Here is a 25,550-nt window from a genome sequence, read left to right on the forward strand (position 1 = left end):
GAGTTGGAAAGCATCTTGGAGGGAACTTTTGCAAAGTTCTTCTCTTAGCATATGATGACTAAGAGTGCACAGATCACACCATTTATAATTGTTAATACCCACGGATAATGCTGTTCACTCCCCTGTATGGTGAACCATCAGTGGCATAATATAACCTTATTTTGTTGACTGCTTAGGAGAGAAAAACTAATAAGGATTCCAATCAGTTCAGGAGTCACAGATTGTTCAGTGTGTGGTATGAATGGACCAGTGAAGAGAATAAGAGAAATGGCCTTTTTAAAAAAGAGAGTGGATTTGTCCAAATGTCTTTTTGATCATTTCTTGATCAATGAATTCTAAATCAGTTAGGTGGCTTTCATCTTTTCTTTAAAAAAAATAAGAAGAAAGTGCTCTGCTAAAGTCATCTGTAGCATCTGCTCACTTTGTAATGGCTTTTATGAAACAGCTTTTTTCCAGAAATTAGGCAGGCATCTCATTTTTAGTATAATCATTTGTGACTATTAGTTGAAAAATTAATATCTTGAAAAAAATCAAATTCCTTTGAGATCAGATAATGTGGCATTGCAGGCAGCACTGGCAGAACTGAAACAAAGTAACTGTCAGCAAAGAAAAGAAGTTAGCCAGTCCAGTGATCAAATGAAACCCTCTGCAAAATTAGAGGTGACATAATATAGTGTCAGGCTATTTTTAAAGAAAAACAAACCAGCAAACAACAGAGTTTAACTGCTAGACTCCAGACCCTAGATTCCCTTGGTCCTAGCAGCTGGAACTTCTGGAGGTTAAAGTCCAGCAATTTCTGTGGTTTCAAGGTTGGGACGAGCCACTGGTTTCAGGCAGAAGAAGCAGGCATCGAGCTCCCCACGATCCTCATGCAGATTGTATGCTGTCTCTAGCAAGCATGACAAAAAGCTCCTCTCTTTCCTGTTGGCCCTTCTGACTTTGGTCAAAGCAAGTGGATTCCTCAGTCACCATTATGGGTTGCCTTGTAAAACTGATTGGCTGAAAGAAAGTAGCCCCTCTTTCACATAACACATAAGTAAAGACCAGAATTCATTCACCATCCTTGTAGTAGCTATGGTTACCAGAAGTACTGATGACCTAAAGCTTGACATGAAAGCCAGCATGGTGTAGTGGTTTGAGCATTGGACTATGATCCCGGAGATCAGTTTGATTCCCGGCTTGAGCCTAAAAACTCACTGAGTGACCTTGGGCAAGTCATACTCTCCCAGCCTCAAAGGATGGCAATGGCAAACCCCCTCTGAAGAAGCCTCCCAAAAAAAAACTTGTGATAAGCTTAATTTAGGGTTGCCTAAGTCAAAAATGACATGGAGGCACACAATAATAACAAAACTCAAGTTGCCCATTTTTTCTTATATTTAATTTGGAGGACAAAAAAAAAAAAAAAAAAAACCACGATTTCATAGCAAGTACTGATCATTCTTTCATTAAATAAAGCGAACATAATCCTATTAACATTCCTTTACCAAACAAATGCATTAACAAATGCAGTCCTAACCATGGATACTTTCATACTGCACAATGAGAGCATTATATTGCACCTTAACTACCATTGCTCTCTCCTATGAAATCATGAGAGTAGCAGTGGAGGGAAAGTCATTTGGAAACTTCTGCCTCAGAGCTCCACTGGGACCTCTGAACAAATTGCAAACACAAGGATTCTACCGGGTGCACCTAAAGGGGGATCACAGTATTATAACTATGTAGTGTGGAAGTCCTCCTGTTACACACAGAATTCCAATATACTCAGGATAGCGATTACTCACTGGCAAATGTGCATAGGATTGCAGCCTAAATCACATTTTTATAAGAAAGACACATTTCAACCTGTCATTGAATCCCTTCTGCTCTATACTGTTTGTGTGTGCATTTTAATGGATGAATAAAATTCTGTAATGCTCCCCTTCTAATTCACCAATGTTCAGGTTCATGTTTATATTTTTCTGAAACTTCTGTGGACCATCCTTGATGGGTCCCCCTTCCATATACTTTACCATCCAATAGTCTGTCAAATCATTCACACTTTGAAAGGATCAAAACTTGATTAATGTCTACCACCAAGCATTGTATTTTATGATGTTAGGGCCAGTCCAGAGAGAGAAAAACATGGCTTGGAAGCATTGTGTCATGGGCATCTAGGAGTTAAAATTTGGTCGAGACACTTGCACCTCCTTGTACCACATTGTATGCTGTGAATGTTTCACACCAGATAGGTATAAGTATGGTGTAGTATGGTGTTTTTGTCACTACTTCAAAGGCCAGTTTGGTTTGCAAACTTCAGTCCTGCTTGGAGCTTGGCAAAACATTATATCTAAATAAATATATTATCACTCAGCCTTCATTCATGTTTCATAGCTCAGTAGGGACTGGCACCTAGATACCACAAGTTCCAGACCATCACACTGGCTTTATGAAAGATTTTAATAAATTACCTATTTGATCTGCAAAAAAACTTCCCTAAGCAACATTGTATTCTTGTGTTTATAAACCAAATGGATTAGGACTAAACAAATTCACATTTAAATACACTAGCTATGCAGACAGTGCAGATTAAACATGTGAATATGTTGGTCAAAATGTATGTATATCATAAGCAGACTCAGGAGGCTCAAGCAGATCTCTACCCTCTCCTATCTCTTTGTATCTCCAATTCAAAAGTAAATCTGGAGTCATGTATGTGCAGAATACAGTTTTTTTTAACTGTGTAATTTCCTCCCCCTTTATTTACCCTAGATTTTGTTTGAGTGCTTGTCTACGATGCCTTGATGGATAGACAGACATATATATGCAATTTATTTTCTCTCTTGTTAGGTTTCTATTATTCCTTCTCCTGTTATCCTTAGCAATAATTTAAATGTATTGCTGATGAAGACTTCTCCAGCAATTTAAAAGGTGCAAATCCCTGTTGTGAACTGTTGTAAAATAAAAATTACAATTTTTCTTTGAAATTTAATGTTTGATGTTGCTCCTTCCATAAGACAACTGTTTTTTTCCTATTTGTTTTGCTTCTTTTTTCCTGTTTATGTTTTGTTCCTTCTGAGTTTGTGCAAACAACTTGTGCAGAACTTGGCACTAATCATAAATAACAGTGATTAATGTATTTTAATCCATTGTGTTAATTTTGTTCTTGATGTCTTTCAAATTGGGATTCCTTCTTCTTCTTCTTCTTTCTGCCTGAGCTGCCTCATTTCTGACAGCATTGAGAAAATGCTGTGAATAGTGACTTGAATGTTAACTATGTTCTTCCCATTAAAAAAAAACATTTCTGATTGGAAAGAAATCTGCAGGACCTGTGGACGATTCCTTATGCCAAACTTCTTTGGGTGGAAATAATGACTTGTTTGCTAACTTCTGGGCACATTTCTAATACAGCCAACACTCTCTTAGAAGCTTATTTACAGTTCATCATTAACACGGAAAGCATATGTGTGTGACAGGGAGATATATAGTACAGAGCCTTAGACCATGGATTCAACTCCTCCAGCAAGAATTTTTGCTCTCCATGAAAGAGTGATTAGGCTTAGTTTATTGACCAAACAGTAGTGAGAACTTTTCCTGATCTCACCAATCAAAGCTGGTCTTTTCTTTCAGGGTCATGCAAAATAAACTAATTTGGTTGTTTGGATAACCCAGATTGTTACAGAATATGATGGAATATTGCTTAGAGCTCTGTCAGTTTCTGATTCTGAGTTTCTGAAAAACCACTCAACAGGATACCAAATATTATAGTTAACATCACAGAACTAGGAAGTTGAGGTAATATTTTTATTTTTATTTTATTTTTTAAAATCACTTTCCTTACTATGTAAGCCCCAACTATAGGAGACCCACTGAATAGAGTGCATGCACGTGTTCTCATTGATTCAATGGATACGCTCTAGTTGGGACAAATAATTGTCCCAAGACTGCTGTACATTTTCCTACCTTCACACTTGGATCAACAATTGTTGGTTTGAAGATAGAGACTAGAATACTTTGAGAGGTCCAAGGGAAAAAACAAACTACATCTAGATAATCAACATACCACTGTGAGTAACTTCAGCGAATCTGTTTACTAAGGAATGCCATTATTACTTGGAGGAAAAAAAATCAAGGCCAAACTGGATTTGACTAATGATATGTGAACACACACACAAACACACACACGCTATTGCAGTTTTCGGTTATTTTTTTTCTATTTTGTGGGTTAATATTATCTTTTAAAAATCCATGGAGTATATACAATTTTAAAAAATCCATTTTATGCAATAGTTATATATTTCACTCCTTATCTACACTATTTTCATTGATTTGGCATGATGAGAAAGATCATAGTCATCACTCACCTGTACTGGACTGCACTATTCCAGAATCTACAGTTTGTCCCATGAGATCATATTGGTTCAGCCGAGACCCATCTTCAGCTACTACAACAGACAGTGCAGGTTCCTTTGTCCACTCGTACACTACTTCTGATTTTGTGTAAGCATCTAAGTGGGAAGGAAATAAGTCATTTCCAAAGGTGTGACTTTCTGTTTGTTTGTTTTTAAAAGGAGTGGGAGGACACAATGGCCATTCCAGTTCTGATCACACAACATTTGCTTGGCTGCCCATCTTTCCAAAGAGATATTTCTTCCTATTTTTCTTTCTTTTACATCAACAACAATGCAATGAATTAAACAGCAGAACACTACAGTATATGCTAATATTAATATTCTGCCCCCTCCCCAGTGATTCATCTACACACCACAGAATAGCAGAAACATATTTGTCATTCAGATATTCCAAGAGTCTTCTGGATACACTGCCCAAGATCCAATAGGATGGTTCTGCTAACAGTGGAACTACGAGGTGAACAATCTCCCTTCCCATAGCTCTCTATGTACCCCCAAAAACTGCTCTAGAGGGCTGGGGGCAACTTTCTGAAAGAGGTTTTCAAGTTAATAAAGTGCTGCAAGGAAGAAATGCAGAAATCCATGTTATGCTAGTCCTTGGGTGCTTGTATTACAATGCATTTAGGTCGCTACATTTTTTGAAATCACTACTTTTCCCAAATATGTTCCCAAGCATATCAAACCAACCTGTAAGAGTAAAGGTGAGTTCTCCTACATCACTCACTCATGACTCAATGTATGCCAATAGGGAGAATCACCCAAATATTCATAAATCTTAAATTCATATACACTAGAGCTTCTTTTTACTCCATCTGATCACCAGATGGTGATCTTTAGACAGTTCAGATTTTCATCCCAAAGCCATGATACTGCTTTATTGATAAGCTGATTTGAACTGAAATTCTATGGCACACACCTCAGAGTCTTTGCTTTTCTCTTATCTAATATATGTTGTAGTCTAACTTTATTAAAGGACTTCTTTTTTAAGGAAGAGTAGCACAAGATCTGGAGCTCATCCACCACTCCTATCTCTCCACATGGCAATGGCAATATTTTTCAGTTCACTGTAACTCATTCCATTTAAAAATTCAATAAGAAGTAATAATGGAACTAGTGCACTGAATCCTAAAATAGCACTAAATATTGCCACTGACAAGCTCATTTGCATTCTCTTAAAATATCTGAATTATTGTTCTGGAACTCCAGTATATTAACATTCCCACAGGAATAGTGTGCACTAGTTCTTTGAAAGGTCAGTGTTGTCACCAGAACCTCTTTTGGAATGCTAATATTTTCAAAAGGAAGAAGATTATTGGAGCTGCAATCACCTCCAACACTTTTCAAATCAATTCAGAGACACAGACATGTTAGTCTGGAATATCAGTATACAAGGTGATCTTTTAGCACCTCCAGAACTGAGCAAAATATTCTGTAGCATAAGGTTTTGTAGACTTGGTCTACTTTCTTAAATAGAAAAGTCTATAAAAGCTTATGTTACAACCACTTTCTCATAGTTAGTCTCAAAGGTGTGACAAAATCCCTTGGCATATTTTTCAGATGACAAACTGATATGTTGTGGAAGAATAAAATATAAGATATGGCTTATGTTACAATATATGGCTTATATTAAAGGATATGATGTGAGGGCAAGGAGGGCTACTGAAGCTCCAAACAATAGCAGACACCCAGGATTCCCAAAATGAATAATGAGTATATTAGGAGAGAATTTGGGGGTAAAGCATCTCTTGATAATTCTCTGTTCCCACAAGCTCCAATTCCTTGCCCCTGGCCCTGTTTTCAAAGTAGTCTGCAGAGTCCTGAAGAGAAAACATGAAATGACAACCTGAAGGGACACTAGTGCTTACTTATGATAACCACTGGTAAGAGCCCTGTTGATCTTTAGGAGCCCTTTCACACTGCACAGTGATAACACTATTATTCTATTTTAACTGCCACAGTTGCATCCTATGGAATCCTGGGTTTATAGTTTATTCAGAAGCACCAGAGGTACTCTTTGGCTGAAGGTTCTAACGGCCCCTCCACCTTAATGGTCAATTCCAGATTTAAGCTCCAGGTTTTTAGGCAACATCACCATGGGAACCTCAAATGGAACAAAAGGCTGATGTTTCATCGGGGTTGCATTGATGTGCTGAACTGAACAGACACCCGTCACATGCTTATGTTCTACCAAAATTCATGCCAGTTTTCATTTTTAGTAATTAGACATAAGAAAGTCTTCTGGTGAGGAGGTTCAACCAAAATGGAGAGAAGGCCTCTGTTCCAATGAGGTGTGTAGATAAAGATTTACTAATGGTTTACACACTTTTTTTTTCCATTTTTTGAATAAGACTCCACTGACAGGTTTCATCAAGACCTTTTAAAACATCCTGCTGATCTCTAAATATTTTAAATGGATAGAAATAGCATAAAATAATGGCTTCTTCTTCAAAAATGTTTGAGAACCAGTCCTTGCATTCTTTGTCATTAGTACTGAAGTTAAGATTTGTCTGATAAAATGTAACTGCAGCCAAACGTAATTGGAAAGTTTCCATCTATAGTTGCTGTTTTCTCACAGCACTTACCTATAAGTTGACATCGTGTATAGGTCAAGGGCAGGTTTTGGGACCAAAATTATGGATTTTAATATGACCTGTGGATAAGTTGAAGGTAAAACCTAGGGGCATATAGCAAAGGATCTAAAGGAAGGAGCAAAATAAAATGGTGCCAAAGAACTTACAAGATTCCAGCAGACATAACTTTTTGTGTTCACATTAAAGGATGGATGAGAGAGTTGAAGGGAGGTCAGTGCTTCCAGGACAGATTATGCTCTTGCCTTTCACCAGGGGATAGTTCCTTTTTTATGAGTTAAAGTACAGTACTTACATTGATACATGGATCAGTTGGCTCATATTTTTGGGTTAATTTTTTGACTAAAATTTCCATGACTTATACCTGAGTATATACTGTATGCTCCACATGTCTGTAGAGAAGCCATTTTCTCTCTTTGGCTATTGCCTGTGCCAGCTATTGGATTATGTTTATTCATGTAGAAAATCCTCATTAAAAGAAAAAAAACCCACAGAGACTGAAAAATATGTGCACACACATAAAATCCCAGGTTCCAAGACAGCCTGGCCTGTGGAAAGAAGGTGAGGAGGGGGAAAGGGATTTTTAAAGTTAACTTACAGCTTCCAAATTTCAGTGGGCAAGCATGTGCATCCATGGGAAAATCCTCTAAATGCATTGGACATTCTGCTCTCACTGTGAGCCTGTCAGGATTGATGGGAAAGCCGTGGACAAGACAACAGTTTTAGATCAAGAAGTGGCTTTAATGCAATTTATAATATTTTTTTAAAAAAAAACATGTATTCAATTGCAGTAAGGTTAACGCATTGTCAAACAACCATTTGCACAGGCAGAAATACATTTGCTTATTTGGATCGTTCCTTCTTCACTTCCCATTTAAATTATCTTGTACATTCATCAGTAGAATGTAGATCTTATACCACAGTTCATGTCATCCCAAAATTGCTCTATATATGCTATACTGGGACATTCAGTTTTTCTATTGCACTAGCAGGATAGAAATTCACAATGAACTATTCAGGTAAACTGAGAAGCCAGGAATATTTTATTTATTTACTTATTTATAATGCCATAAAAGCCAGTATCCAACGCGTTTACTCCAGTGATCATTTCAGTAGGGCTTCTCTGGAATAAGGAGTTGCAATTTGTAACTGAAGAAGATATTAATAAAGTTAAATTTCTACTAGAACTTTAGTTAATGCCCCCCAACCCAAAATTCACTACTTTGGGAAGTATCAAGTTACTCAGCTTCTGATCTTTACATTCAAAGCAGAAAGTGACTGAATACAGAGAGTCAGAAATGTATTGCTTATTGTTTACATTTGTATCCTATCCTTCTTCTAAGTAATTTATCCATCCAATTGCTGATTCTGTCTTCATAATAACATCGCAGGTTAAGTAAAAACATAATGATTGACCCAAGATCACATAGAAAATTTGATGACTGAATATGTATGTTAGGCTAGGTAACATAAGAAAAACTGGAGGTGCTTTATTCACCTATCTAGCCCAGTGATTCCCAAATTTTAGTCTTCCAGGAATTTGGGACTTCAACTCCCAGAAACCCAGCCAGCTTGGCCAACAGTGTAATTCTGGAAGGTGAAGTTCAAAACATCTGGAGGACCAATGTTTGGGTACCATTGATTTAGCCCAATAATGCCAGCACCTCTCCTCCCCCTTCTGGAGAACAAAAAGAGCATCATCACCATCTTACTTATATCCAACCTTGTCCCCAAAACTGGGACTAATTGGCAGCATCTCTCCAGGTGTTCAAGTGGGATTCCTTCCTTGCCCTCATCAGAGATTCCCAGTGGTCTCTTCCCTGAGTATAAACTAAACCTGTCCATGCTTAGCTTCTGAAATCAGATGACATCAACTGCATTCAAGGTGGTGTTCATTATCCTAAAAGAATACTCTTCCCCACCTCTGCAGGAAAGACCAAAACCATTTTGTTTTTAAAAAAGACTTTCCCTCTTGTATCTTTCCTGGATAAAGACAGTCTTTTTCAGACTACAAAACAAGGATATTTATTGGAGTTGCCCAAGCAGATCAGAAAGGTCTATCTATGCTCTCTATCCAATGAGATGTTTAGCTGCGCTGGAACTTGTAAAGGCAGTATGCCATTCTTGGTTCCCTCTCCCCACCCCTAGTGAGTGCGTTGGGGCTGCCAAGTGAGACCAAGCCCTGTTTCTCATGGTGCTGATTTGTGCCAGTGTGCAAATTACTGATTATGCCACAACAGCTACAGCTCATCCATAAGACTGAGCTGTAAAGGTCTAATCCCCAAACTTGTTCAGTGAAACATGAAGCCTTTTGTGCATCCCAGAGAATTGAGTGGAACTAAATAAGCTTAAAGGTCAGAAAGTGAAAAGATAAACACAAATGAGAAGAAAAATCAGTTGTATCAACTTATCCTTTTGGGGATATGTCCTTCATTTCAGTATGTAAAATTCTACCTATTTCATAAATGAGAAGATGCCATGTTGCAGTGCTCACCTCATTGTATAGAGTAGAGTTCCATCTTCTGTAATCCTCAGGAGTTTGTTAGGCATAGTCATGTTGTGTGCTACTGATTTCTTTCCATTGTGGAAAAATGTATCAGGTGTCCATATTTTGCTGGCCATTAAATTATTAAGCCGGAGGACTTGCATGGGTCCTTTGAACTTCAGTCTTTCATCCCTCCAGCTTTGCCGGAAAAATACATCTATTGTGTATTCCTAAAATTAGATAATGGGGAACTTTGAAAAATAGTTCATTTTACAGTGGGAACACTGAAGAGGAAGTTGCTCCAATAACAACGCTGAGTTTAAAGGAATCACAAGCATGCATTGATCTTGTTTGCCATTTAATTTTGAAGGCAAGAACGCAGGGGATAAGTGAAGGAAATGAGCCCTATCTCTCATAAAATGAGCCCTGAATCTACAAATAAATGGGAGTTCAGCTGGCTATGGGCAGAGTCCTTTTTAGACTGGGTTCAGGAAGCCATTCCCTAGCAGTTTGCACTTCATACAGTCACCACCACCACCCTCCCAGGACTTGACAGATACTGAGTTCAGGGGCATGTTAAACTATGTAGGTGGAGTGTTACACATGCCTATTTGGTGTAGGATCTCAGCCAAGTGTCAGGTTCTACAGAAGACTTCCCTTTATTTGAATAAGTTAAATTCAACAGTTAAAAAACCCAAGAGGAGAAAGAGTAGAATTTGCATTCTGCAAATTAGGATGAGTGGATGTACAAAAATACAATGTTTTATGCAACCATGTGGCCTCTTTCATCCTCTTCTTTTGGTTTTGCATTACCCCTTCTTTGGGAATGCCTAGGTGTCCATTCTAGTGGTGTTAAGAAGTTGCAGAAGTCAAGACATTAGGTTTGATGCCAAAGGGAATATTTCAGTGGGAGGTTCTGCAGGGTCTGTTTCAACCCTTAATTTTCTCTGTCATAGATAATCAACTTCTAGCAACCCCATTCTAGCAACCCAGACACACAAACCTCACATTCATTCTGGCTTTTCATAGTAAATATTTTCATTGTTGTAAAGTGAAGCCAAAACAGCCTATCAAAACTTTCAAATATATAGGCATATTGTATTTATATCCTGTGAATCTCATCAAATGTGTCTGAGCAGCTTACACATGGGTCCCAGATTGCTTCTTATCCAAACCAACGTACAAGCCCTAGCTCCCATCCTAAAACATTTATCATTTATCTTTATGCCATTATTTAGGAGCATTTCCTGGATTCACAGGCCTCCAAGCAGATGCACAGAACTAAATGAAAGAGGCGATTTGGGGAGTGTACATGTTTCCTTTAGTAGACTTCAAGTCTCCTACTAACTAATAAGCAATAACCATTTTGAATTAGTTATTTCACAATGTCAGTTTTTAGCTCCACTGACAGAAATTCAGTATTTTTTCTAAACTTGTGAAATGCTAAACAGAAAATGGAATCTGCAGTTTTGTCCCCATCTCTAAGCAGGGTTACAATGACTTGATTCTAAAGAGAGAGATCCATAAAATACATGTCAGCTGCAAGGAATGATACACCAAACTACAGTCACCAATGGATACACTTTCAACTACAATGGAAGATCCATGAAGAAACTTTTTGTTTTTTAAAAAGACTACTCATGGCACCTAGCTTTATATCTTCAGTTTTGTCCTCTCCGAGTATCTGAGGTAAAAAGGCAATTATAATAATGGACATGACATTTACATTGGATCCAATGTGCATAGACCCCCACCATGTGTAAGAAGGAACCAAATGACCTATATACTTCAAAATTGTATACATCATATTATTACACCCAGCTACTTGAAATGAGATTTATACAACTATAGGGGCTATAGGCACAATTACAGTCTCCTTGCATCATCATCATCATCATCATCATCATCATCATCATCATCATCATCATCATCATCATCATCATCACCACCATCATCCAGTAATAATAATAATAATAGCTCGGCCTGCATAGAGTATAACAAAGAGATTTAGGAAGAAAAGTTAATGGTTTATAAAGGGTTGCTTTGGAGAACAGCATGAGTGAATTCGTTAACAGCAACAGGGTTTCTGCCTCCAAAAGTATTGAAACAATAGTCATGCTTTATATATTTAAAGGTTCATAAAAGGAGTATTCAAAAATTAATTCTGCAGCAGTATTTGTAGCTCCCAAAAGAAAATTGCTTTGCAGCTAGTGCACCTTATCTAAGACAAACATACATTCCATACATATAACTGCATCCACCTGAAAAATGTAGCACTGTGGAATCTCAGGTATAAAGAATGAGTCTTACAAATTCATCGGCCTCCTTAATTCTTTATTTATTATTAACCAATGCAATATAATGGCCTGTTTACTAATCAGTACTCAGCATTTACAAGTGTTTCTTTGGACTGAAAAGTGTTTTCTGTGGTTTACCACAAGTTTCTAGGGAAATACCTTGATGCATTTCAGGGTTTTAGTTTGCCTTTGAGCCTTTCTATAATAAAGTTCAGAGTTATTTATGTTATTTTTTAAGAATTCCATAGGATATCTCTGTTATTCCATTGCAGCAAAACAAAACAACAAGAAGAAGTCATAGGTCACCTTAAAGCAGTGCTTCTCAATTATTTTCTGTCATGCCCCCCCTACGAAGAAGAAAACATTTCGCGCCCCCACGCGACTGTAAATAGTATCATTTGTCTATAAAATTGTTATAAGTACACCTCTGCATAACACTGTATCCTGAGCCTCGCGCCCCCCTTTACGGAGCCTCGCGCCCCCCCTGGGGGGCCCGCCCCACTATTTGAGAAGTACTGCCTTAAAGGCTAACAGATTTTGTTTAGCAAAAGCTTTCATGACCTACAGCCCACTTCATCAGATATATCCGAAACCTCTGACAAAGTATCCATGAAAACATATGCCCAACAAAACATGGTAGTCCTTAAGGCAAGCCAAGGCTGATTTTGTTTTATTTTTAACTTTCAAGAACAAAAAAACTATAGTGATATGCTGAAGCCACGCATAAGGTCCTTTCTATGGTCCTACCTCTGATCAGTTATGGATTGCTTCAGCATGTCAGTCATGATCATTCTCATTAAAAGTACATTTCCAACCTGTGAAGTGGATGATCAAACTTTCAGAGACTTAAATAGTCAGGCCTGACCTTAACCTTATAAAACATTTGTTGGATATAGAGATTATTTTGGAGTGAAGAAGAATGAATGGAAACCCCATCCTCTAAATGCATTGTGCAATAAAACAATATGGCACCAGTTCTTTGGTTTATCAGTGACTGTTCTAAGTCATGGTTGGAATAATCAGGCATTTTCCACTATTGTCTCTATTTCCCTCAGTGGGTCTACTGAATGTCACTTCACCTTGTGATGTGCTCATTATGGGCAAACCTTTCCTTCTATTTCCTGCTCAGTGGGAAAATGTTCATACGAACTGGTTTGTCTAACTTAGAGGCTGGGATTTAAGATGAATATTCAAATATGTTTATATACAGTTGTTATATACAGTATATTGCAATATATTGAAAACAAGACAAGACAACATGGCCATAGGCTAGTTCATATCTTCACACCTTTCCTGGAGGTTAAGTAAATTTTAAAAACTGAAAGAAGATAGGACATTACTTACCATATCATGGTCTGAAACCGGTCCAAAGCTGGTCACAAAGATATCAGTTTTCACTGCAGTTACACGCTCTGATGAAGCAGGAAATTGGGACAGTGAGTGCATATCAATAGTTTGTATTAGATTCAACACCAAAAGCTTCTGCCCAAATAGAGAATGCATTGGCTTTTATTAGATGCACTAAAAAATTAGGAGAGAGGCTATTGGTCAGTGGCAGGGTTCATGTTTTGCATGTAGAAGTCCCAGGTTTATTTTCTGGTAACATCAGACAGAGGCAGGAAAAGCCATGTTTAAAATTCTAAATAGCTGATTCTAGTCACCGTAGGCAATACAGAACTGGATAGCCCCAACGTCTAACTATAAGGCAGGTTCCTATGTTCAAAACTGGCCCACACAACATGTTCTTGATTAGTCAGGCTCAGATCCACAGAATCATTTGGAGACAATCTGTGTGCATTTAAAAATTCCTCCCAACCTTTGTTCTCAATCAGAGTCCTGCCATGCCCTCGAATTGCTCTGAGACACACACACACACACAATTTGTCAGTTTAGCAGGAGAGCTTTAACAAGAGAAATGATGCTGGTGTGAATACACCCTTTCCCCATTTTATTCTTTATATTGAAAGGCCTTGATTTCTTCAGCCATATTCAAATTGTGGAGGGACCTGCCAGAGGAGATTCAACAGCTGGTTATGCTGTCTGAGTTTAACACAGCATTAAAGACCAATCTTTTCTGGCAGGATTTCTGGGTGGTTATTAAATAATTATAATTTGATTGATTTAAATATGTGTGCTTTTTAATTGATGTCATGATCTGTTTATATATTTTTATATATTTTTAATTGGTGTTTGTATCTTCAACTATGTTATAGATTTATTTGTTGCTGTATTTTAATCTGTTATTCCCCATCTTCCCATCTCAAACCATAAGAAGAGATGGGTAAGATATTGGCCTGGTACAGACGGGCCTTGTGTCATGTCTTGATGACGTGCTAGGTTTGCTTTGGGGTGTCGCTTTCAGATGCCCTGCAACCCTAGTATGTCTTCCGTACTTCAAAATGGTGGCGCCCTGTACAGATGGGCACCGCCATTTTGACACAATGGACGCCTAGCGTCCGCACATCGCAGCACCATAATGTCGTCGAGAATACACCATCGGCACACTGTGGCGTCATTATGGTGCCACAAAAAGAACCCACTTTTTGCAGGTTCATTATGCTCCATGAGGAAGCCACATGGTTTGTCCGCTGCAGCTTCCTCGCAGAACAAACCAGGGCGCTGGCAGACCACCCTTTTTGGGCGGTCTGTACCGGGCCAATGTTACTGATGTTGTTCTCTTATGAGCTGTTTAAGCTGGGTGCCTTGAGGTAATTCGGAGCCAAAGGACTGGATCCATACTTACACATTGTTAGAATTAACCTAGTAAAATCAATAGGAAAAATGTTGGTTACAACAAGCATAAATCACAGAGACTGAAATGGTTCTGCCCTAAGTATGACTGAGGGCCCGAACAGACATGCCAAAATAAAGCTGCTTCAGGTCATTTTGGAGGTATGCTGTTTAAATGACACACACATCTTAAGAGGCCAGAAGCTGCACCAAAGCTGCATTCCTGTCCTTAGGACTGGAGCATGGCTTTGATGCGGCTTCTGGCCTCTTAGGACACAGGCATCATTTAAACAGCATGCCTCCAAAGTGACCCAAAACAGCTTTATTTTGGCCTGTCTGTTCAGGCCCTGAGTCTGGATTGAATTTAACAATTCAGCATGCTTTTTGTAAACTGAAAAATAAAGGCCTTGGTCTAACTGTGCCTTCCCACTAAACTAGACCCATTTAATCAGTATAAATTACATACGTTTTAATTTCCCAGTCCCTATTAATTGCCTGGGTCTATTCTGGTTGAAACTAAGTTTTGGACTGAGAACAAGATATGTGATTTTTTTTTCATATGTCTAGGAAGTGAAGAACAATATAGTATTCCCATTGTATTTACACTGTCATGCAGTGACTGATGAGTGATTTTTCTGTTAATTGTTCTTGGAATGACAACCACATAAGTATTATTGACAAGATATTGGGACAGTTGGAATGTCTTAATTAGGCATCCAGCAAAATGGCTGTGGCCTAATCAAATCTCCTTATGAGAATATTAATTGCCTTAAAGAATGGTAAGGATTTTCCTGACATTTAATTGGGCTGGAGTTAAATTTTTAAGAGACTCGAAATGAGAATTAACCTCCAAGCACTGGAAGGATAAGATTACTCCCCAAAGACACAGTCATCCTGAAAATGAATCTTCACTGCATAGCCTACCAAAATGCTTGGAAAAGAAAATCTGAAATTGCTAATTAGATGTTAATTTTGCCATGTGAACTAAGGAACAACTTTTATGTTCCATGCAAAAGAGTACACTCCTTTGGGGTGAGAAACACTTTAGCAGAAAAACCCAAGAAAGACGATCCTTCATGACTCTAACCTAAATTGGTTCACTCTATTGCAGGAGGTTCCAAACTTTGATTTTCCAGATGTTTTGGATTTCATTTCCCAGAATTCTTGACTGCTGGCCAAGCTGGCTAGGACCTTTGGGAGTTAAAATCCAAAACACCTGTAAAACCAAAGTTTGGGAATTACTGCTCTACCTGATCCATGGAAGATCTATTTAAATTCAATGCAAAAGATGAGGAAATTGAAAGACATGGATTAAAGACAGGGATAAATCATTGACAAATGTCGAGATTGCCATCAAGAAATCAGAAGACAAGAACTGGGAAGGGTGGCTATAAAAGAGCTAGACAGGATCCTAATGTGCAAAGATATACAACTGAACACTGAAGTTAGGATTGTCCATACCATTGTATTTCCCATCACTATGTAGAGTATGGGTGTGAGAGATGAATGGTGTAGAAAGCGGATAGAAAGAAAATACAGTACGCCTGCATCATACGTGGGTGTCTTATGCTGAAAGCCACACAATGGGAGAGAAATGGTGTGTGCACCCATGGTGGGTACGCCATACCACATGCCATGCACAAGCCCTATTATTTTCAATGGGGCTTGAGCATATGCACAACTTGCCTTACACGGAGGGGTCCGGAATGGATCCCTGTGTAAGGCAAGGGGGCACTGTGTGCAATAGAGTGAACCAATTTGAGGTGTGGTTTTGGAGAAGAGTTCTGCAGATATGATGGATGGCTAAACAAATGGGCCCTGAAACAAATGATATCTGAACTCTCCGTATAAGCCAAGACAACTAAACTGAGGTTGTTAAACTTGGCCATATCATGAGATGGCATGACTCACTTGGAAAGGCAGAAAGCAGTAGGAAGAGAGGAAGTGCATACCAAATGGATTTAGGAGATTATTGCACCCAGAAATCCCACTGGGATAAACACAGGATTGAAAAGTCAAACATGGGTGTTATCACATGCAGCCACAGCTGGGTGAGTGCAGCCCAAATGCAGCCCAGACCCCAGCCACACTTATCCAGCAGCTTTTCAAAAACAAGAGCTTGCCATTTTTGAAAAGCCACTGGATAAGTACAGCTGGGGTCCAGACTGCAAAGAGGTTGCACTTGCCCAGCTGCAGCTGCGTGAAATAACTCTCCCCACATTCCCCTAATGATGCCACTGTACGTGGCCAACCAGATGTTGTTGAACTGCAATTTCCAGAATTCCTCACTAGGCTAAAGCTGATGGAATCTGCAGTCCAATTCCCACCTCTGCTCCAGATCAAACAAAAATGCTGGTGTTATATGTTCACAACAGACCAAAAAAAAGTTACCCTATTGCTCTGTACAAGAAATTTATACCAACAATCCCCTAATCAAAAATGTTTGCAATGGATACATATTGTATCGGATTCTATTTGTTTTTATTCTAAGTACCTGGACAACTTTCAATGGTAGTGGTGAGTAATTCACTCCTGATCATCAAAGGAGCACTCTTTTTGGGGGGTTCTCAAGTACAAAAACAAAGCAACAAAAATAAAAATAAAAGAGCCACACTTGTTTATCACTTCTACAATTAGATGATTCAGCTGTGTTTTGTTGGGTGTTCCAAAAATAGTGAGTCATTCTTACACAAGACACAGCTTTACAGGGACTGATTCAGAACAGGGATTGAAAGACAGCCATCTTTGCTTATCATATTGAAAGTTTAAAATCAAAAGGATTGTCTTCTGTTCTACCACAAGCCCGCATGACTGTGGACTGGATCAGGACTGAGTCATATCTTTGTGGACATCCATCATAGTCATAACTAACTTAAGATCTGTTGATTTCAATGGGTCACCCCTAAGTCTGGAGGCAACCCACAGTTTCTATGTCAATTATTAATAACATTTTTAATACACGTTATCAATGTTAATTAAAATTCTTCACAGCTAAGAGAAGAGGCTTCCCAACAATTTTATATGTCATATACTCCAGTTGGAGCATTTGAATCGCATTATTTCCAAGGGGCTGGGGTCATGGTGAAGTTTTCATGTTTGATCCTCACATAGGCCAGTGAGGTAAATTGGACTGACACAGAATTGTTGGACCAAGGTCATTCAGTAAGCTCTTAGTTGAGGAAAATTTAAGACAGATCTCTTTGGTTGAAGTCTCTGTCTATTAAACTAAATCAGATCCACACTGGGTAAACAGAGAGAAACTAGTTCAGGCAGTGGTATCTGGGGATTTCTCTGACAGTGGAGCGGTGACTTTTTAAAAGGATCTCACCAATGTGCCAAAGCCTAATGACTTTAGTCACTTTAGTTTGTTTCTTTCTTATGCTCATTATCCCACCATCTTTCTTGTCTCATCCAAACTCCATACATCTGTTTTCCTTCTCACATGGACATTTCTATATAGTTTGGACCACACTATTTCTTGTGTAGGTTTATGCTTTTCCTTCCTTAATGTACATAATTTTAATGCATGTTACTCATTAAATAAAAAGGGGGGTTGTGTGCATTTTAAAATACATACCTTTTTAAAAAGAATCTTTTGTAAATTTATTTATAAATAATTATCAAAATTGGCACATACACAACAGAAAATTCTCTTCATCCCCTCCCCTTAAAATGGTTTCTGGATTTTGTCTTAATTGCCAATTAATCTAGATTCTCCTCTTCTCCTAACTATATCCATTGTTTAACTTAACTAGTTTTTCTACTATTAATGGACATGTTGTCCTCATCTTCAAATACTGCACCAATTCAAAAAAGAAAAAAAGAGGACCCAACAAGTACCACCCAGTCAGCCTGACGTCAATACCAGGAAAGATTCTAGAACAAATCATTAAGCAGGCAGTCTGTAAGCATTTAGAAAGCAATGCTGTTATCACTAAAAATCAACAAGGGTTTCTCAAAAACAAGTCATGCCACACTAATCTTTTCTTTTTTCTTTCTTTCTTTTTTTTTTTTTTTTTTTTTTTGATAGAGTTACAGACTTGGTAGATGAAGGGAATGCTGTGAATGTAGGATACCTTGATTTCAGTAAGGACTTTGCAAAAGGTCCCCCATGATATTCTTGCAAAGAAGCAAGTAAAATGTGGGCTAGACAATGCAACTGTTAGGTGGATTTGTAACTGGTTGACTGACTGAACCCAAAGGATACTCAACAATGGCTCTTCCTCTTCCTGAAGAGAGGTGACTAGCAGGGTGCCACAAGATCAGTCCTGAACCCAGTACTATTCAACATCTTTATAAGTGATTTGGGTGATGGAATAGAGGGCATGCTTATCAAATCTGCAGATGGTATCAAGTTGGTGGGGGAACTAACACCTCAGAAGATAGGAACAGAATTCAAAATGACTGTTAACAGGTTAGAAAGCTGAGCCAAAACTAACAAAATGAATTTCAATAAGGAGAAATGTAAGAATTCAAAGATATAGCCATGTTACTGTAAAATCAATATGTAAATGGATTTTGTAGCTACTTTGAGATTAACTGAAATAAAGAAGACAGCAGCATGAATTTTTGTAGACTTCAGTTTACTTCTTCAGATGCATTTGGTCCAGGACCAAATGCATTTGAGGAAGTAGACTAAAGTCTATGAAAGTTTATTCTGCCAACTTCTTTCTTTCAGTTAGTCTCAAAGGTGCTACAATGTCTCTTTACATAGGAAGAAATGTAAGGCACTACACTTAGGCAGAAAAAAAAATGAAATGCACAAATATAGGATCACGGAACACCTGGATTGATAAAAGTGCATGTGAAATGGATCTAAGAGTCTTAGTAAAGCACAAGCTGAACATGAGTCAACCATTTGATATGTCAGCTAAAAAGCAAACGTGATCCTAAGCAGCATAGATAGGAGTGTAGTGTTTAGATAAAGCGGACACACCTATGTACTTTGGTCAGACTTCACTGGAATACTGTGTCCATTTCTGGGAACTACAACTAAAGAGGGATTTTAACAAGGTGGAACATGTCCAGAGGAGGGCAACCAAAAATGGTGAAAGGTCTGGAAACCCTGTCCTAAAATGGATGACTAGGGGAGCTGAGTATGTTTAGCCTAGAAAATAGAAGATTAAGGAGTGACATGATATCCATGTTTAACTATTTGAAAGTAAGTCATATGGAAGATGAAGCAAGTTTGTTTTTTGCTGCTCCAGAATCTAGGACACTGAGCAATGGATCCACGCTACAAGAAAACAGATTCCACCTAAACCTCTGGAAGAACTTCCTGACAGTAAGAGTTATTTTATAGTGGAATATGCTGCCTCAGAATACAGTATAGTGTAATCTCCTCTAGATCCCAGACTGTAAACCATGGGTCTAAAGCAGATGTTTACTTGTTAACTCCCCCCCCCCAAAAAAAAAGACCTCCTCAACACATTTACACACATATTAAGCCAGTTGAAACTTATCTGAGAACCTAGGAGCCAAAACTGTAAGTAGACTCTCAGTACCTTCCATGTATTATTGTGGCTAATGTTTAGATGAAAATGGACAGTTGTGACACAACCATAGGCCTAAACTGGCAAACGTTGGACCTCTTCACCTGGTACAATTGTCCACCACTGTCATAAAGAGTAAATGTGATTTGTGATAAAATCTATCTCATCCTGTAGGTACCTGCAATGGAACTTCTTATTGCTGCAAATGTTGGGTTTATTCTCTATTTATGTTCTCGACTCTAGAGTTTATCTAAAACCACAACCTTTTATTTTGGTATGGTCAGGACAGTTCAGGACACTATCATCTTTAGGAAACTTTTTCAGAAAAAAAATCTCTTACATATTTTCACTCCAAAAACAACCTGTCTGGACAGGTTGAAAAGGACCAATTCTTTACCAAGAAGCTTCTGGAGAAAGAATGCTCCAGTAGACTGAGAATGAGTCAATAGAAAGATACTCAAGAGAAAAAAGATCTTTTGTTTCTTTTTTGTTTGTTTGTTTGTTTTCCCTTTACATTCTAAAGATGCATTAGCATGACTGGAAGCAAGAGACAGAAATTGGTGGGTGAATGTATTTCAAATTAACTCCTTAAAGAAACCAACCAACTGAAATGTAAGATAACTCCTTACATTGGGGAAAGGGTGTTGGTTTAGATTATTTTTAACCTTTGTATGTTTTTAATTTTGTGTGTTTAAAAATTTTAACTTTTTATTGTTTAATTGGCTATTTTAATTGTTTTTCAAAATGCTGTTTTTATATTGTGAGCCGCCTTGCGCCCCTTTTTGGGAGAAAAGTGGGATAAAAATAAAATCAATCAATCAAGTATAAAGCTTTTCTATTCATGCATCTAGGAAGTATAGATGTACTAGCATAGTTATAAATTGGACATTTATTTCTAATTCTTCCAAGGTTTTGTCTCATAAGCTGGTAAAACATAATTCTTTTGCTTGTTTATTCTGTAGTGTTAGTATAGGCACATATTTAGTATATTAATCCTTTTAAAAGAAAAATTCTCCCCATATTATTTTGGGTGATATTTTAGTTGTAAAATCCCTATGAATTAATCATATTAGTTTACCGGACTATTATTTTACATTTTGCATAGGGAACAAGCATGGTGTAGTGATTAGAAAGGGGGACTAGCCCATTGTAGTTCCAGGTTCAAGTCCCTTTTGAGTCATGAAACTCAGAAAATGATCTTAGGCCCCATTCACACTATGGAAATAACCCAGTGTCAACCCAGATTATTTCCTTGGTGTGTGCACTTTTGGGGGAGGCTACCCAAAACCCCACTTAACCCAGGATATTTGATACCATTCCCCCACCCCCCAGTTTTCTTGAAAGATCCACATCGATCCACATCTTCGCAGTGTGGATATGTTACAGAATCAATCAGGATTGCCTGGCTGACCCTCCTCCAGTATTGAATCATCACGGCTATCTGAATCTCCTCAGGACAAAAAGCAAGTGTGAATTCGCCCTTCTCTCTTAGGCCAGCATACCTCATAGGGTTGTTGAGATGATAAAATGAAGTGGGTGATCATGTACTTTGATGTTCTATTATTTTAAAATAATAAATGACCTTTAGTTTACTTTGCAAAATCCTCCCATCAATAGCACAGAAGAAATGAATCACTAAAATATTATTTATTATTTTTACACAGGAGATTACCTGATAAGGCCACAGACACTAATGGAAATATTATAAGAATCAATTTGAGGTATGAATGCAGGAGATGACATTCACCTTGATCTGTACATGTATATAAACATTTTTTCTGATGGTCAAGACTGCATCCTGGTATAAAAATGCATGACATGGGCTTACGTAGATCAGGTTGTATTAAATCATGACACTAATATTGTATAAAACACGACAATGTTACTATTTACAAGAATACTGCAAATACCAATTAGCAATTGGCAAACACTTATTACAAATATATAATTTCAGGACATTCTGCTGGAAACTGTGATGTCTCTATAGTGATTTGAATGTACTCATGTGCTGGAAGAAGAAATACATTAATAACATTATTGTACCAAGTACAATTAGTAACTTCCTTAATATACATCCTAGTTCTGTTAAACATCTACCCCTGGCAAATGTCCTTACAATTTTTAATTGATGAACAATTAATTATCCTAAATGAAATTATTTTGTTATGTGACTAATCTGAATTTCAGGAAATGCCAGTTCTGTGTTTCATAATGAAATAGGTGAATTGTATAGCTGATCTTACAAAAAACAAACAAAAAACACCTTATTTCTCTTTCCTCTTTTATTGCACCCAACTACTCGGCAGTGATTTTCACCAGCTGTTGTACTCTATTTCCACAAAATTGTATAGCTTAGAGCCAACTCAATGTGAAAAGGGTAAACAGAATTTGTATTAGAACAGGCATCAGGAGAAGTCCACTACGTATACTGTTTCCATAAGCTCTTAAAATCCACACACATTTATAGAACCATACAATCAAAAATCTAAACTCTAAAGAGCCTTTTCTCAGCTCCTTTGTACATGCGTACAAATAAGCAGACAAATCCACAAGTTAATCCATCCCTTCATTCTCGCTTGGAGAAAAGATGTGTACTTCAATCTTGAGAAGCCAGAGAAAGGACAAGCATGTTTGTTCATTTTACATATCTTCCTGGAAAAGTTTGCAGCACCTGTCTAATTTTGAGAAAGCTAAGGGATGAAGATGGCAAATCTCTGAACTCTGGACTCCCCGCCCGCCCCCCCCAAAAAGGCTTGCCTTATCCATTTGAGCCTTATACTGTATTTCCAGATTCTGTTCATTTGATAATGACTGTTGTTTATATGGGACTTAAGATATACACATTTGACTAGATATGTTCATTTACTATCAATTATTTGGGAGTCAGATGTGAGGGCACTGGGAACAATAATTAATTTCTTAGCATTTGAAATAAATGGGATTGAGGATGAGTCACTATTATCTAGGTAGTCCATACCATGATGAAATGCATCCTCAGCCTTCTACTGGTTGCCCCTGGCAAGCAATCAGGAAAGCATTTTATTTGCCATGTTCCTAAAGAAGGCAAGGATCAGGATATAGTTGAAGCCATCGCTATTTATTACTCTGGAGATGCAATCCAATAGCATGTTTATTAAAAAAAAAAAAGGCTCTCCTGAGAGCACATCAAGATAACTGCAGAGGATTGGCGGTTCAATATTTTGGAGACCATATGGAGGTGTTGAGGCTGCATGCTTTCTGATGCATTAGCTTTTATGAGAACACAGGCAAAAATGCTGTCTGTAGCCTCCTAAATAATACCATTTTAAAGATTAGACATTTATCAGATGTCAGACAATCCACATTTGGCGTATTCCAACTGCACTGCAGCTGTTTTCAGGCATTAGCAGTCACTCCTTGATATGGACTGTAGACTGTGGCTATAATGCAACTGGTGAAGTGGTCACACAGACATTGGAAATGTCCTCTATGCCAAATAATTCCTGCTCTCCAGAGACAAGGCACTTCTAAGACTGTCAATGTTTGCAATAGTTTACCATCTTAGATAGCCACCAGTAAAATATACCATGGTTCACAAAATCACACACTTCATGGTTTGATTTCTATATTAGCAAAATAGTGTTTTGGGATGGGGCAGATTAAAGTGTCATGTTGGCACACTGCTACAGACTGCTACTTGTGTTAGATATGTCATGACATGCTGAAAATAGGAGAAGTAATTCACATTAGGTCTTGACTATGTGTGGAACCAAACACTTTTAGTTCTAATTAACCATGTTTCTGGTATCTTGACTAACTTCACAACTTAAACTTTATGCACGGGACCAAAAAGAAAGTACTCATGCCAATGCAGCAGAGACTATATCAGTCATAACCAGAAAGCATTGGACTTTTCCGGCTACATACTAAGGATGACTATGGCAAATATAATCTATTTGAACGCATGTGTGTCCTTCTAGTTTGTAAGATATCCATTGTTTGTCTATGCCCTGCATTTGGGGCTGAGATACGCCCACACACACATTAGCTTGAATATCCCTGAATCATTTTTTATTTGTAATACTATACAGATTTCAAATTACATTAAATGCTTTTTTTCAAATCAGACATGACATTAACCCTAATTTATGCATTCAACTGAACCAAGGTGAATCTAGATTCAGTTGTGTAATATTTTCAGTGTAATATATTCATTCTCACCACAAAGGCCAATGAAATTTACAGTTCTATTAATCAAGGATAAAAAAAAATATTTGGGAGCTAATCCCAGCATTTTCATAAAGGTAGATGAAATATTATCACAATAAGTGAACAAAATAATGACTTGTTTTGTTCCATCATTTCCAAAATTACATTCAAAATCCTCCGCACAGAAGAGTCCATTATTTTCATGAGTTCCCTTAATCTATGAACAATACTCAACAAAGTAAAAGTTTAAACATAATCACCATCAATACCATTAAACCAAAATCTAGTGGAGAAATGGATAGAATTAACAGATAAAAGGTAATGGGGGCACTGAATGATTTATTTAATTAGAGCTTTCAGCTTTTTGTATTCGATGCTTCTTTGAAAACAAATTAAAACATGACAATTGGTGAACTCTTCCATTTTCCTACTAAGCAAACCTACCTGTTAGTGAATGGTCTTTTATCTCTTTATGTTTACCAAACAGTTTGAGACTCAGTCAAATGATATGGTGTCAGCTGGTGGCTTCCATGTCAGTTGGGCTTATGAAGCTACTCTGTGTTTAAGTTTAAAGCTTAAAAGAGCTTTCCAGTATCTTAAGCTTATCTGCAAAACTATACCATATGATTTTCCTCAGTACACTGGGCCCTTGGTATCTGCTGGGTTTTGGTTCCAGGATCCCCTGTGGATACCAAAATCCATGGATACTCAAGTCCCATTACATATAATGGCATAGTAAAATAGTGTCCCTTGTATAAAATGGCTAAATCAAGGTTTGCTTTATGTAATATATTAATATTTTCAAGCTATGGATGGTTGAATCTGTGGATAAAGAATTGGTGGACTGTACTGAATGTACTTTCAAGGCACTTTTCACAAATGACTTCCGATGAGGAAAGAATGACTGAAAAGAGCTTATTCTTATCTTTCTCCATAAGTGTCCCATGAGCAAAAGCTCTACTTTGGGGAATTCTATATCCATGTTGTCTCTAGAACAATGAAAGTAGTGAAAGTAGCTATAGCAAACAAGGCTGTGGCGTCCAGCTGAACTTCCTGCCCTGTCCTCATGTATGTCCTCTTTTAATCCTAGTTTGATTTTATGCCTTTGGAATTGGATAAGAACATGATTGAAAAATTCCAAATTCCCTTAATCTAGTATTTTTGAAGCTTGAATATACATTAGTAGCAGATCAAAAATTTGAGCCCAAGATCAAAACTATGTGTAACAACATTTAGACTGCTGTTTGGCACATGCTTATCTGGAAATGAGTGAAAGCCCTTTGAATGCTATATCTGAGTAGACCTGTCTAGGACTGTGCTGTTAGGATAAAGTTTTTTTTGATCCAGCAGAAGTGCTTGTCCAAATATCTTCTCTCCAC

The 25,550-nt window shown here is 37.7% G+C and overlaps 1 protein-coding gene across 3 annotated transcripts in view; it reads right to left on the reverse strand.

Moving 5' to 3' along the window:
* Positions 1-25,550, reverse strand: part of GABRA1 (gamma-aminobutyric acid type A receptor subunit alpha1) — a 45,628-nt gene that overhangs the window by 11,895 nt on the left and 8,183 nt on the right. For all 3 annotated transcript variants that reach the window (XM_089532087.1, XM_089532077.1, XM_089532095.1), the window contains exons 4-7: positions 13,106-13,173; positions 9,474-9,694; positions 7,578-7,660; positions 4,344-4,487 (exon numbers count right to left, since the gene is read on the reverse strand). In XM_089532087.1, the coding sequence (XP_089388213.1) occupies positions 4,344-4,487; positions 7,578-7,660; positions 9,474-9,694; positions 13,106-13,173 (516 nt within the window). The remainder of the gene's footprint in view (positions 1-4,343; positions 4,488-7,577; positions 7,661-9,473; positions 9,695-13,105; positions 13,174-25,550) is intronic.

Source organism: Sceloporus occidentalis, unplaced genomic scaffold (assembly GCF_023333645.1).
Source record: "Sceloporus occidentalis isolate IW3139 unplaced genomic scaffold, rSceOcc1.0.p SCAF_1, whole genome shotgun sequence".
In the NCBI taxonomy this organism is placed as follows: Eukaryota; Metazoa; Chordata; class Lepidosauria; order Squamata; family Phrynosomatidae; genus Sceloporus; species Sceloporus occidentalis.